Source organism: Grus americana, chromosome 16 (assembly GCF_028858705.1).
Source record: "Grus americana isolate bGruAme1 chromosome 16, bGruAme1.mat, whole genome shotgun sequence".
In the NCBI taxonomy this organism is placed as follows: domain Eukaryota; kingdom Metazoa; phylum Chordata; class Aves; order Gruiformes; family Gruidae; genus Grus; species Grus americana.
In genome coordinates, this window is record NC_072867.1 from 10,852,551 (window position 1) to 10,867,631 (window position 15,081).

General features: G+C 51.3%; 1 protein-coding gene across 2 annotated transcripts in view; it reads right to left on the bottom strand.

Annotated features, from left to right (window-relative positions):
- Positions 1-2,229: 2,229 nt before the first annotated feature.
- The window catches only part of MMP17 (matrix metallopeptidase 17), a 68,891-nt gene continuing 56,039 nt past the window's right edge, over positions 2,230-15,081 (bottom strand). For both annotated transcript variants that reach the window (XM_054844898.1, XM_054844899.1), the window contains exons 5-10: positions 14,819-14,995; positions 14,585-14,684; positions 12,295-12,377; positions 7,912-8,064; positions 5,346-5,603; positions 2,230-4,094 (exon numbers count right to left, since the gene is read on the bottom strand). In XM_054844898.1, the coding sequence (XP_054700873.1) occupies positions 3,766-4,094; positions 5,346-5,603; positions 7,912-8,064; positions 12,295-12,377; positions 14,585-14,684; positions 14,819-14,995 (1,100 nt within the window). In that variant the 3' untranslated portion in view covers positions 2,230-3,765. The remainder of the gene's footprint in view (positions 4,095-5,345; positions 5,604-7,911; positions 8,065-12,294; positions 12,378-14,584; positions 14,685-14,818; positions 14,996-15,081) is intronic.

A 15,081-nucleotide genomic window follows, 5' to 3' on the forward strand; every position in this document is an offset into this window, starting at 1 on the left:
CTGCTGTCCTGGCCCCCAGCTGTGCAAGGGCATTTTCTGATTTAATTGGGGGTTGAAAAGAGAAATGTCATTCTTGACAAAGCAGAAAGTCCCATTTTAGAAAAGCCCTCAAGTCTTCCCCTAGCTATAAGGGGGCTATGGGAGGCAGGAATCTTTTGTAGCACACACCTGCCTTACGATTTGAATCAGCAAGTAAAGATGAGTCTCTTCTCAATAACTTTATTGTGTTTCTCAAGCTGTTAAATCCCAGGTTTTGTCTGAGATGACTTGTTATTAATTTTTTAAAATCCAGGCATTGCCATGGCTTTGTCTTTTGAAAACTGCTCCTGCCCACCTTAATCTTTTTTTTTTCCCACCTTCTGCTTTTCTTTGTGGTAGCAAAACAGAAAAGGCCTTGAGGGCTGGCTGAGCCTGGGGACGGGTGGGAGTGAGAGCCAGGAAAAACCTTGTCTGAGGCCCTGGAGCCAGCCCCAGCAAGCAGAACAGCCATAAACTCAGGTTTTCAGCTTTAAACACTCATGGGTTCAGATGGCCAGTCGCCCCCCCGCCCCGCCCCCTTTAAATTCCCATCCCTCCTATTACATAGGAGAAGTATTTCAACTCTGAAATGACCTCACAAAATCCTCTGAGAATTTAGATAGTCAGAAAATACCCAGACCGGGCAATGTGCAATAGGAATATGATGCTCAGGTTATTTTTTCAGAGGGTGGAGGTAGCTTTTCCAGCTAAGACTAAGGATGTTGTTGTGGAGGAGACCCAGCCCAGAGACTCCAGGCGCAGGGACGGTGCCAGGCAGCCCGGCAGCAGAGCATCGGCGACGTTTTGGAGCGCAGAAGCCGCCTGTCCGCGTCCCGTTCTTGGTTTCAAGGCGGCAGGCAGCACGAGGACGCCCCCGCAGGCCGGGGAGCGGTGCCGCCGCTGTCTCTGCTGTCCTCCCGCGGCCGCCCCGGGCACGACCAAACCCGCCCGGCTGCCCCCGACACCCCCCCCCCCCCGGGGGAGGGTCTGCAGCGCCCGGCAGCCGTACGTCCCCCTGCCCGACACGGGTTTGCCGGTCGTTGGCTGCGCGGCCGCTCAGCCCCTCTCAGGCGGTGCCCATCCTCCCCAGACCCAGAAAAAGAGGCGGCGAGCCTGGCTTGAGAGGAAAACCCAGGAGAGTAAGTTCCCCGGCTGCCAGGTTTGGGCTGTGATTTGCACCTATTGCCTCTACCCTAACAGCGATCTGCTAATGGGATTTCCGAACACGCTGTGCCCGGAGGGGTGGCTGCAGAGGCTCTGCGGGGGACCCTCGGGGCCTTCACAGCCTTCACAGCCCCCCACCAGTCCTCCCTGGGTTCTGCGGAGCCCCCATGCTGTGCTGGGCACGGGGCTCTGCTTTGGGTCTGTAAAGCACAAAACCCTTTCACCAACGGATCCGCACCGCTTCGCCCCCGCGGGACTGCTGTGTGCCCACGGGGGAGCGATGCAGCACCCTGAGCGCCAGGGCACGCGCTGTAATGGGGCTTTTGTGCCGTGGACATCCCGATGCCCCAGCCCAGCCTTTCCACAGGTTTTATTTATAAATCACGGTCCGTCGTCCCCCCCCCCCCCGTTAAATAAACTTAATTTAACTTGATGTCACGGTAGTGTGGGTCCCAGCATCACTGTGACCACATCAGTCCTTGTGACCACAACAGGCTCCTTGGTTGGGCTGGAGAAGCTGTGGAAGTAGTGCTGGTCACATCCCTGCTTCCTCTGATCCTTCAGGTGCAGCTGTTTTGTGGAGGAAGACAAAAAAAGAAAAAAAAAAAGAAAAAAAAAGAGAGAGGGTGTCTTCCCCGAGATGCTGTGCTCCTTCCTACCTGGCCTCATCTCCCAGAGGAATCTAGAACATGCTGACATTCATGCAGTGTCACCCCAGCAAGGACTAAAAGCCATGTCTTCTTGACTCAAGAGGGGAGAGGGACAAAAGCGATGTGAACCGAAAGAAAAGCCCATCTCCCGTGATGGCAGCTCACAGCACCCTGCCCCTGCAGCCCCTGCTCAGCCTGGCAAGGGATGTGGAGCTGCTCGGAGCAGAGCAAGACGGATGCAGTGAGAACACCAGAGGCAGCTTTACTCAGCAGAGGGAGCTGCTATGCATGAGCTTTTTGGTTCATACTTTTTTAAAAAGGATATTTAATGGTTTAATGGGAGGTTTCCATTGAATCATGCCCCGTAAAATCACACTGTAGCACATCGTCCTGAAAATAGCTGCACCCTGTGAATGATTGGGACTATTTAAAAATGTAAACAGCAGAGAGGGAAGCTCAAGGTGACCCCTTTTTTCTATCAGGAGGCAAGTGTGTGTTTCTTCTGTTTTTCCTGCTTCGCCACGGAGGGCTTTGTGTTGCGCCCAGGCCCATGGCAAACACCCTGGCTGGCACCGGGGCCGTGGAGCAGCCTTGGGTCCCACAAGGACGCTGCCTGCGGCTTCCTGCCTGCTGCTGGGTCTCCCCCAGGAGCTGGCCCTGGCAGAGGCAGCAAGAGGCGTTTCTGTAGGAGCTTTACAGAAACAGGGCAGAGAGAAACAGCGTGTCCTTGCAGCTGCTTCCCACTTCCCTCCTTTAACAGCCCTTGACAACATCAGTCTGGAGGACCCTGGCCTTCCCGACATCTCTGTCGTGGTTCCTAGCACAGGTTCTCACTCACCGCTTTCAAGGACTCTCAAATGCCCAAATTACACCACAGAAAATGGATCAGCAGGGAGAAAAAAAAAAACCCAGGTACATCCTAATGCAGCACTTGACCTTGCTTCTGTTGCTCCAAACTCCTGGCAGGGGCATCAAGAAGAGTCTGAGGCTGACTGTGCAGCATCCCTCCTCCCTCCAGCCCATCCTCTGCAGCGCAGCCAGGTATGACAGCGTCACAAATGAATGCGATACATCTTGATCCCTCCCGAAATATAAACCAACCTGAAACAGGAACCCCAAGAGCAGGAGTTCACGTGCATGGATTGGGCTGAGGCGGTGGGTGTAACAGGGGTGCTCCTTGAAGAGAGGGGAGGCTGCTCCCGGAGCCTGAGCAGTCAGCACCTCACTGCAGGTGGCAGGCTTGGTCTGGCAGAGCACCGGGAGATCTCTGTGTAGGCAGCCAAGGTTTATTAGAGAAATTGTTAAATTCAAATGACTCGGATACAAAGATAAGCTGCACTGCCTTCTGAAAGGCAAAGGTGTTTCTGACCCGTAGAAACTGATACAGGTTACCGAGACATCAGTGACCACAGCAGGTTTGACAGTAAAATGATCACCTTGCAGTTAATCTTAGTGGAGTCAAAGTTTCTTTCTACCTAGTACATCCAATAGGATGCGTACATTGTGTCAGCATATAACTACCGCCTCTTGCCTACAGCCTTGCTGCCTTTCCTCCAGGACGTTGCCAGCTCTCTCAGCAGCATCTCTTCCGTTCCCATTCAACCGCAGTAGCTCTCCCCTTCCCCGTTTGCCGTGTTTAAACATCCAAAGCAACACTTCTCTATGGAACATTTTTAAATTCAACGTTAGGCTGCTCTCATCTTTAACCGGATGGGGGAATAAGAAGGTGCAGAACTCAAAATCTGTTATTAGACCTTTAAACTAAAATTAAAAAGAAAACAAAAACCACTGTTCATTTCTCATGGAGAATTCAAACCCTTCACCGGCATGTTCCTAGGAATATTTTTCTGCTTGCAACAGTTCGCATCACGGGATTGTATCCACCTCCACTCCCTGGAGCACCATGGCGTTGTCTTATCTATAGGATGAGATGTCATAGGGCTGCACACATCAGTGCTGCTGTCCACACGCTCGTCAGCACCAGGCTGGCTGACAGTCTGAGCACAGGGCAAGCCCGGAGGGATGGGGAGGCCGAGGTGCAGGAGCAGACCTCGTATCCGTTTTCTGAGCGGCTCTCGTCATGCTGCCCTGGTTTGGAGCGTGCCCCGGTCCTGCTGCTCCCGGCTGCTTCTGGGGAGTCGGACTGCATGTCGCTGCACACCAGCCAGTCTCTGGCGATGGACTGGGGATAACCAGGCTGAGCCTCCAGGTCACTGTCCAGCACTTTCCAGTACTCCTTGCCCCTGAAGAAGTAACTCGCACCTGCAGAGAGACCAAAACCCAAAAGCAAAATGAGAGGCAATGGGCGCTCTCCCGGTGGGAAGGGCACAGGAGCAGTTGGAGCAGCAGAGGAGCACTCCCAGCCCAGCTGAACCCTGCGGAGCAGAGGCACACGCGATACCGCTGCTTGTTGCCAATACCCTCTCTCACTGCAGGAGCACAGTGGCTGCTGGCGGGATGCTCTTAAAGACGATGCTACAGCCGGCCGGGATCTCTCACACCAGCCGGGACCCCCCAGCCAGATAGGAGGCGGGTGGTGAGATGCCGCCTCTTCTATGGTGGGTCCTCGAGCAGATACGTCCCCTGGTACTGAGGGTGCGCGGGGTAAAAGCCCCAGTAAATCCTCGGCTGGACGCACCGTACCCATCTCTCAGTGGCCATCGGTGGGCAGTCTTGTAACAGGGCATGGTAAGGCTGAGGAAGACCTCAGCTACCTGTTAGTGACCTGGGGTGCAGATAAACAACCAGAGCCTGGCAGGGCCCCGGGAACCTTCTGCTCTCAGGTGCGTTTTTTCCACTCTGAACTGGAAGGCTGTGAATTCTCTACGCAGGTCCCATGCTCATAGAGGACTCCTACCCACGTGAATGGCTGGTCACTCTAAATAGCTTCAGGAATTCAGTCTGAAAAGCCTCTGGGAATGTCCCTTGCCTCTGCCTGGTTTATTGGTTGCTATTACACCGTTAGATTGCTGATAAATAAAACCTGGAAGTGCCAGTTTCCTAAAACCAGCGAGCAGCTGGTTTTAAACATCTCCTGTGGCAAAATTTTTGTGGTCTTTTCAGGGAGAAGAAACCACTGGGAAATCTTATCCATAGAAAATAAGTTGTAACTCTGGGGAAAACGTCTCCTTTAAAAATATTTTCTGTCCACATTCTCATATATCTAGCTAAAAATCCAATGACAACAAATTCAGTGAGGAGCAAATCAGCACGTATTAGGATAAAAATCACTGCAAAACAACATCAACTGTATTCTTTTCATAAAATCAAATTATTAGACCCCCAGGATATTTTTGTTGCCAGCTTGAAATTACAAACTATTTTAGCAAGCAGTGTGGGGAGCTGTGGCTGGAAGCCTACCTCCCTCTTCAGCCTTCAGACACCAGGAGCTGTCGTCCCATCTGGGGCTTAGCAGTTTATGTCGGCAGGCACAGCAGAAGGGGCTATAGTTCGAGTGCAAATGAAGCACTGATTTTTTTTTCTTGTGTTTTTTGTCCCAGCATATAGACTCACCATCTGACCACCTCATGGCATCATCTAAAGGGCTCGGTATTCCCTTCCACAGGATGGTCTCTGAAGGGTACCCGGGATCCATCCTCCGCTCGTGGTCATCGTAGCGCCAGTAGAGATTGTCCTTAAAGAAATAAGTCTTGTCATTGTGGGCCCAGGAGAAAGCGGCGTCGATTCCTCCCGGTGGCAGACCAAAGTCCGAGATTGGCCGTGGGTATCCTTCCTCCACGTTATTGTCTTTGAAGACCCAGTATCTGTCTCCTGGGGAAAGGAAAGAAGCACAGAGCAAAATCACATTTGTTTCACAGCCGAAACCAGCATTCCCCTGCAGACGAGCTGATGTTTCATTATCTGTTGCCGTGACAATCCTCAGGACTGAGCTCTTGGCATTGAAGGATGGGGATGGGAAGGCAGCAGCCCGGTGGGGAACCTCAGTCTTTGAATAGCTGCTTTTTTTGTGTCAGGCTCTCCATGGAGCATAGCCCCACTTCGCTCCTGAACAGCTGCAGGCGTGACGGTCCCAGGACATGAACATGCCAACGGCACCAGTACAGTCATCGCTTTTATGCGTTTGGTGGCAGCATTTGGTTTTCTGCCCCTTTGATTTCTGCCTGATATCTAGCTGAAAGTCACATGCAGCTTTTGTGGGCAAGTTGAGCACTATCTGCCTGCTAGTCGACTCCTGAGAAGCAAAGCGTGGTCCCGCTTTGGAAGAGAAATCACCACACTTTGCAGAGCCAGCTGGGCTGAAGGTCCTGAGCATTTTAAGGGACATAAGGAGGATGCACGGGGGCTGGACAAATCACATCTGAGTGTCCTACACGGCCACCCCCCCCGGCCCTACCCTGGGCAGGAGAGGACTGTCAATGTGTTTGGGGTTTTTTTTCAGATAAAAACGAAGCATGACATGACTGGCCCACGGTCTGTGGCAGAACAAGAAAACGAACTCAGATCTCTCAATTCCTACATAATCCTCTAACCACTAGCATGGTCCTTCTGTTTGTACAACATCTCTTTGGGAACCTGCAGTGTCCTTCTGGGCATCACACAACCTTTTTTTAAAGATCAGGCTTTTTCCTCCCACAGTTTTCTAAAAAATCTGAAGAGGCACCTAAATACATGCCCATGTATCAGCAGCAGGACCTTAGAGGCCAGAGTAATTTGTGTGCTTTGGTTTCTGTCCAGGGATCAATGAAACAGCGCTAGAGGAAGAGAACGAGACAGTATTTTATAGCCGGAAAGAAAATCTCGAGTTTAATCTTAGGAGGTAGGCAGGACTAGCACACACATCATGTGTGACCACGGAGCGCTGTGCCTTGCAGGGGCAAGACCCCAGATGCAGCACAGCTGTAATTTTGGCCTTACAAGCAAAATTTAGCCAGCAGCCAAGAGGAGCCCCTGGCCCTGAGCTGCAGAGGTCTGTCTGTCCCCAGCAGGGAGAGAAGGGAGGGAAGCGAGCCTGTGGTCCGCAGACCTGACTGGGACGGGCTGGTGCCAGGCGTAAGGGCTGCCACGCTCCAGCTGGCCCCATTCCCTCCGTATTAGCGGAAGGGCAGAGCGCGGCAGGCTGCCCGAGGCAGCTGGAAGCACGCAGCGGAGCCTTTTGCGTGCTATTCCTCGGGGAGACACAGGGCTTGGCACGGCTCTGCGGTGCTCAGCGCGCAGGCGGCTTGGAAGGGCTTTGGCTGCGCTTGGAAATGCTTCTGCGAGCGCAGAGGCTTGGACAGGATGTAAAGCCCTTCCCTCCAGGCTTGCTGGAGGAATCAAAACCAAATTATTGCTTTCAGAAGTGCTTGGTTCAGCACTTTTAAAACCGATAATTGCACCATGCTTGGAGCAGAACGGTCAGGAGACAAAAAGCAATTTCCAGACAGGGACCACGGAGGGTTGAGATGTATTTTTATGAAACAAGAGCCGGTGCCTGCCAGGGGCTTGGGTGATGTTCAGCGCATGGGTAACACCTAACCAGCATGGGTGGAGGTTTGTGGGGGGCTTGGACATTTGCATAGGAACCAAGAGCTAATCTCTTTCCTCCAGCTCTTCTGAAAGAAACTTGCAAGATGTTTTAAAAATGAGATTATTATTATTATACCACTTATTTAAAAAAAAAGTAATAACAGAAATATAATTGGTAAAACCCAAGCTCTTCAGGTTTTAATTTTTGTCCCCTCTGCAGCTTCTTCACTTCTCAGCAACAAATACTAAAAAGAGAAAAGGCCAAAGAAGGAACACAAAACCTGTAAAGTGTGTGTGTGGGTGGTTCCTGCTTTTATTTTGTTCTTAAAAAGCAAAAATTTTGGTTAGGTTTGGCTGCAGTTTTCCTTCAATGACATTTCCCTCATTTTCTGGGGAACACAACTGCTAGTTTTTGCCTGCCCTCCCTACGAGCTGATTTCTCCTGGCCTCACTCATGGACAACGGACCTCAGACCTGCCCTGGGAGATGCTCAAGGGTTGACACTGGTGTCTCCTGTCTGCGGGAGAAGTCAAAACGCTGCCAAGGTACCTGGGCACCGGGCTCTACACCAGGGAGACACACGTGCTGCCTCCAGCACCGCGTTTGCTCTCACCTTTGAAGAAGACGATCTTGTGGTCGCTGGTTCTCTCATAGACCGCGTCCAGGTTGTCCAGGTTGAGCGGCAAGCCCCGCCAGAAACGGTGGATCTGAGCCGGCTGGAGGGAGACCAAGTGCTTATTGCGAGTCAGTCTCCAGAAGTACTTGCCTGGAGGAACAGACTGGACATTACTGAACCACACTGCAACCCACAGTCACCGGGGGAGATGAGTGCCAGGCACGCAGCAGCAGCAGGAAGCAAAGCGCGTGAGATGGGAGCCATGAATTACAGGCATCCTGCTTCCCAGCAGCAGCTGCTAGCACTTTCTATTTCTGGCAGCCATTAGAAGAAATCCCCTTTTCAAGATCAAAATAATCCTCCGGACATTGCACTGGAGTCGTCATACTCCTGGCCGTGGCGTGAAGCTGCACCGCTGAGCTGGAGCAGGTGAGAGGAGCCTTTCATCTCCTCCCTCGCTGCTCTGCACGGGACCTCCTAGGAGCTGGTGGGACCAGGACCTGAAGCTACACCAGGCACCCGCAGCCTTTAGCGAGAGCCTCTGAAGAAACATCCCTACTTCTTCTCTCGCGGAGCACCCGCAGCTTCCTGCACACAGGGTGCCCAGCTGCTTTCATATTTAGAAATGTGTATGATGTTACGATGAATCACAGAAATATCAGAAGGGGTTTTTTAATGAAGAAAGGGAGTATGAAAATAAAGGAGGAAACCACATTAATAAAACAGGAAGGGTTGAGGAGGGGAAGGAGGCACAATTAAGGAGTTTGGTACCATCTCGAGGCACTGGATAAGCAGGGGACCTTGGTCCTGCAGTGCTCCCAGGGGCTAAATGTACCGGTGGTGTAAGCAGTCACACTTCCAGCACCTGCAGCAACGCTGCCCCAGCTAGAAAAGAGTTTGGCTTGGGATATTTCTAGAATATTTTGGCTAACGGAAAAGGAAACAGGTTTATGCTCTGCAGGAAGAATGCCAAACTTTCTCCTGCCGAAGGAGCCTTACGTGGGATTTCCCAAAGAGTCTTAATGATTTTAGGGGCGACTCAACACCCGACTCTCAGCACTGCCTCGGGGATTCTCAGCCTCAGGTTTTGCAGCACGCTTCACGCTGCCTCTTCCCCGGAGAGCTCCACACAGCGAGAACTGAGCCGGAGCAAGATGTCTAAGAGCCAACTCTCAACTTTGTCTCATATTTGTTATTGCCTGTTAGAAATTATTGCATGTTATTTACATCTGCTCTTGCATGGTTTCCCAAGGGGGGCTAAGCAACAGAAACCAAAGATGCGTCTTCAGATTTGTATTCAAGACACTCAGCCCTTTCTCCAGAGCCGGCAGATTGTGACACCATCTTTTAAAATTTTATGGAAATTGGATCTTAGCCTAATAATGCAGGAGGCAAAACTCTAACACTTAAACATCTGCAGAGAGAGGGTTTTATTCTAATTATAAGGATTTATATCATATTCTTGTTCTTCTGCTCCAGTTTGCATATTTGCTCTATCTGACTGAAACCGATGAATGAATAATACATTCAAATGTGGTAGGAATTGCCATAATTACAGATTCTTTTTAAGAACATTTAAAAAAAAAAAGGATTTAAATTTGGTGGCCATTGTACATCAATGGAAACACATGTAATTAAATAAAGATGATCTCTGCATCTCTAATTAGCGAGGCACTAGACAAAGCCAGATTAGCACTTTTTTAACAAGAAATACAGCTCGACATAATTCCTTCTTTAGCAGATAAGCACCTGAACTTGGGAGTGCCCTGGGCTCATTTGAGAGCAGGAGGGAAGCCCCGGTGCTTTTGACATTTCAACCCTTTGCCAGCAATGGGCTCAGCAGGTGTGCGACTGCAGCAAGCGTGCGACTGCAGCAAGCGTGCTTTACCTCTACCCTCAAAGTCAGGCATAGCCTGGGCTGTTGGTTAGTTTGGTTGGGTTTTTTTGATAAGCTATCAGGAAAAAGCAACAAAATATAGCAATTAAGTAGCAAAGAATTCTTAATGCCACGGCCCCAGTCTGCCCATGCTTGTGTTTTGTCATGGCCAAGCCAAAGTGCTGTGGTTGGATGATCGTCAGCCAAAGCCAGATCCGTGGGGGAATCACTGCCGTTAGCATGCAGAAATATAATAAAAAAAATAAATCCCAACCCTGAGTTTGTTTAAAAAGCTTGATTTAAAACCACCCTCTGAGCTGGCAAACTGAGCAGGATGAAAGCCAAGTGTAAAGTCCTGCTGTCCCGAGCGTCTCATTTTATATGGATGATGGGTTGAGGCAATTGCTTTCTTTAATACCAGGTGATTTTGATCCCAGCTGCGCACCGCACTCTCCGTACGTTGGCTGCCTCTGGCAAGACTGCTGCACGCACCGTGCAGACACATACACAGGCAGAAGTTGTTTTAAAACTTCAGGAGCCTGTAGCAAGGCACCTAAATCAAAGCAAGCGGTGTTTTCAAAGTGCAGAGAACCCACCATCGCCTTCAATACGACAAGCCTGGGAGCCCCGGGGAGCTCTGGTCCTGGTGCCTTTGCGGTGGGAAAGGCTGCTCTCCAGCTAAGGAACCAGCTGGACCAGCTCAGAACAAAATGTCCATCAGTGGAGGATGCTCATCACTGGAGGTCATTAAAATCCTGCCCCAGAGGTGACATCCCCGCTCCTTGGTGCCAGGATGGTTTGGTGGCAGCGATGGGGGCTCTGAGGGAGGTGCTGGGCTCCGGAGGCAGCCGTGCAGCTGGCACCCACTGACACCGTGCTCTTTGCATTTGCATTTTGGCCCAGAATAAATATATCCAAAAATAGACATTGAGATGGATTTCTCTTCAGTTTTCATCTTTTTTTCCCCTCTGAAAGACAGCCAGCCATTTATCCTGGACACCAGTTCTTGTCTTTTATTTTCCCTTCTTCGCTGTGGCTTTCTGGAGCCGTCATCTGAACAAATACCGCAGGGGAACAGCCTCTGTATTGTGCTTCTCCGAGGGCACAGACAACATAGAATTCTCTGGAGCCCTTTTGCAATTCTTGCCTGCGACCCGAGACTCGCACTGTAATACACAGATGGATTATACGGCCCAGATGCTGCTCCCGATCCCTGGGGCAGATGCTTCTGCTTCGCTGCTGGATGGCTTTGGGGTGGCCAAATGGTGGCCAGGATGGAAAGAAGTGCCCAGTGGGCATTTTTCCATCTTGGGAAAATGGGAAAGAAAGCCTGTGGAGTCCAGCCCACACGGGCTGCGTACAGCTGAGACGGTGCCGATGGGATCCTTGTCGACAGCCGGGCACCCCGGGAACACACTGCCAGCAAGTGTGTGCTGACACGGAACCAGATGGCTCTGCAATTGCACGCACGTTGTCTTTGAGCAATGCACAGCAAGCAGCATTAGGAAAGGTGAAGCGTGGGAGGAAAGGAAAGTTGGAGGCATCGAGGAAAAAAGCAGTGGAGAGGTGTTGTTGCTCTGCTCATCCTTGGTTTGACCCAGATTTCCACTTTGATAGCACGAATATCAGATTTGAGTTCTTCGCTTGGGCAGTGCAGTGCCATGGGCCAGAGTGCGGTACAAAGTGCTGCACTGGATTGTCACCAGCCCGGCTGCTTCAGAGGGAAGCGTTAAACCCTGGGACATGCCATGTGGACACGCGCCTGCCCTGGTGTTAGGACACCCGTCCCTTGTGGGCACTGCACCGGCTGTGCACCGCGGTGGGCAGGAGGGTTTGCTGCCACCGGCACTCCTCTGGTCTCTCCTCCCCAGCCATCCGCCAGACCCCCAACCTGGCTCATGCCACCCAACCTCTCTTGGCAGCAAGTCCCACAGCTTAATTATGTGCTGGGTTTAAAAATATCAATTTTTATAATTTTAAAATACATTGCCTTATAGTTTCACTGGCTTTCTCCTTTTTGGATAAAAGAAATGGTCAATTTACTGCGTAATCTTTTGGATATCTCTAGCACATCCCTTCTCCTCCTCTCTCTCAGTCCCCATTTAGCTGTGATCTCTGCCTGCCCCCCCGCCATGCCACTGCGTGTCCCCAGCCGTCAGCTGCGCGGGCACCTCCTCTGCTGCGCTGTCACAGACCGGGCACGAGCCGGGCGGTTTACTTCTGCACCAGAGGCAGGATTCACATTGACAGTACAATTTCCTTATCATCCATCCTCAGCCTCAGTGGGCTGATAAAGGTCTAAGCGCTTTGATTTGAGCCAAAAGGGGTCAGCAGCATGCGAGACGCCTGCCTGGGTCTGGGGGCCCCGCAGCCTGCAAACCCCAAGCCAGCTTATCCTCCTCGCCCACCCCAGCCTGTCCAACACCACTGCTGCAGCGTTGCACTGTCATGCCAACGTCACTGCAGGGTGACGCGCACAAAGACCGCCGGCAGCGGGCGCTTACCTTTGAAGAAGAAAGCCTCTCCCCTGATCTGGGCCACTGCATCAAAGTGAGTGTTGCATCTGTTGGGCACGTCCCGCCTGAGCCTGCGGAGAGATGCCCAGGTGAGCACGGCCCAGGTGGGCAGTGAGGGGCTGTGTCCTCCCCGGTGTCCCCCTTCCCATGGACCACATCTCCCCTGCCCCCAGAGCCCCCTGCAGAAGACCACAGGCTGCATCTGTCTGTTGTTCCTCACGCTCAAACCCAGCCACGTGCACAGGGATTTCCAGGGCGAGCTTGGGCAGCCCTCAGCCTGAAGACAGCTTTGTGGCAGACACGCTCCCCGAGCCACCGGCGACCATTGCTGGGATTCAGGCAGGGACACGCTCTACATCTCCCAGCTAGCATAACTGGTGAGAGCAGAGCTGGCTTGCCGTTCCCTGGTGGCACAGTGCGGCTCGGCCGGCTGCCCCCGGGCAGCAGGACACTTGGTGGATAAGAGCCAAGCAGCATCTCGCTCCAGCGGCTGGCGACATTGCTGCTCCAAGGCTGAGCTCCAAAATGCCAGTGAGAGGCGACGGAGCTGCAAAGCAGAAAGCAGACGAGACCAAACACAGGGAGAGGATGCCACATACGAGACAATGGCATGCGATATGTGGTGAAAGCCACCTGGCAAGTCGCAGCTGAGATACTGAGCTGCTTTTAACAAGGTGGATGGGAAAGGCAGAGTATGAAGGACTGAAAGGGCTACGAAGCCCATGTGAGAAATGATGATTGATGGAGGACAAGGAGAGGATGCTGGGAACATGCACAGAAAAGCTGCTGTGGGTGACAGGGAAGCATAAATCTAATTTGCTGATAGAAGAGTTGTGCTGGGCTGGCACACTTCGCGGCCCTCTTTGGGCACAAAGCGACAGATGTGGAGGTGAACCCCATCCAGCCTCCCAGTCGCACGTGGGGCAAGAAGAAAGAGTTGGCAACAATGTTGGCAACAACAAGAGTCCTACTCCTCTTGGTGGTGCGAGACAATGGCCTCCAACAGCAGCAGGGAGAAATGGTCTTGTCTCTAGGTCAAAACATGGCTATACAGAGCCTTGTGGACAAGCTCCATTAGAAGCTACGTGGAAAAGAGATAACTAATAGCATTCAGCATGTTCAAGGAAAAGGGTCGCTTAGGACCCTCAGAGCCTTTCTGCAAACCCTGGCAGCTGGGACACCTCCACCAAGAGCAGGTGCTCAGCACCTCTGTACTGTGGGCATCACACCAAGCAGGGCCAAGAAGGGTGAAGAAGGTGCTGAGGTGGGAAAAGCAGCTGCAGCACAGGGATATTTTTTCAAGATTATACTCTTGGTCCCATTACTGTAGGAATAGTCTGGTTGTTCATGCTTCAGTGCTGTTATCCTCTCTTTGCAGATGGCACACTGAGGCACAGAGAGATGAAGTCCTCAAGGTCAAACCTCAGAAGAGGTCAGACCAGGAGGTGAGGGTGACCTGCTCCTTCTCTGCTGCTCTCACTCGGGGGGGGGGCGCTCCTGGCATCTAGTAAAAATACATGTGGCCATGAACTCCTGCCTTTTTGTTCAATGTCCATTCCTCTTTTAACTGTCCTGCTGCCCTGGTAGCAAAACAATCTGGTCCAATATTTATTAATGAGCTAGATCCAGAACTTCCCTTAATGAGGGCACGCTGGTTGCTTGATGACACTCAGTGTAAGCAGTCCTTTGCCAATTCAAACCTGCGTTGGAGTCGGGCTATCGGTCCACTTCTTCCAATATTCACCCCCACAGGTACATTAGGGAGTTGCTCACCGTGGAAAGATTTAGGTAAGTTATGCTTGCACAAATCAAGATAGTGCAGAGGAAGTTTGATTAAAATTTCAGCAAGGATGAGTTAGCCTAAAGGTGATGGGGACAAATTACCATTAACACAAGTAAAATTTTGAGTCTTAGGGAAATGCAAAGCATTCCAAGATAATACAGAATTTCTGGATGTGCCTTGATTCATAAAAATTAACTAAGGGATACATAGCACCTATCACTTGTTCCTGCTCTTAACCACTTCACTTGTGGGCTGGCTGGCCAGTCTCCATACATACTGCTTGAAAAAAGCAACAGTATATGCAGGAGATGATCAGGAGATGTGAGGAAGAAGAGGCACTTTCTGTGTGCATGCGTTTTCCAGAAGACAAAGGACCAGAGGGAAATACCAGAGTGAGCAGGCAAGATACTGGTGCTTGAGTGGAGCTTCACTACTAGATGTACTTTGCAGGAACATCAGTGCCAGTTGAAAAGAACCAAAACAAACTTGACTTACGGGACAGTGGATCGGTTCTCTGGCAGCTCTGGCAGGATAGGATGGTCATCGGTTTTGCTTACTTCAGGCTTGGCTGTGGGGGACACAGATTCCCTGACGCCTATGCATAAAGACAAAGAAGCAGTAGAAGGGTACACCGTCCTCCCCACCAGCTCCGCTCACCCCAGAAAACAGCTATTCCAGCGTGCTCCATGGCAGAAACAGGCAATAGACAGATGAGGGACACAAACTTACCATAGAGTTGCCAGATTCGGACTTTGTCCTCATAAGGTAGGTCATACTTCAGAGGATCCCCCACTGGACCTTGGTAGTAGGGTCTCATGATAGACTCTATGGCAGAGATGTGGGTCAAGCCAATGGCATGGCCAAACTCATGGACAGCTACAGCAAATAGGTCCATCCCATGAGCATCTGGAAATAAAGTCAAAATTGAAATAAAAGTCACTACATACTGATTGTATTTTGGGGGTTTGGGCAGGCTGTAAAAGAATGTGTAG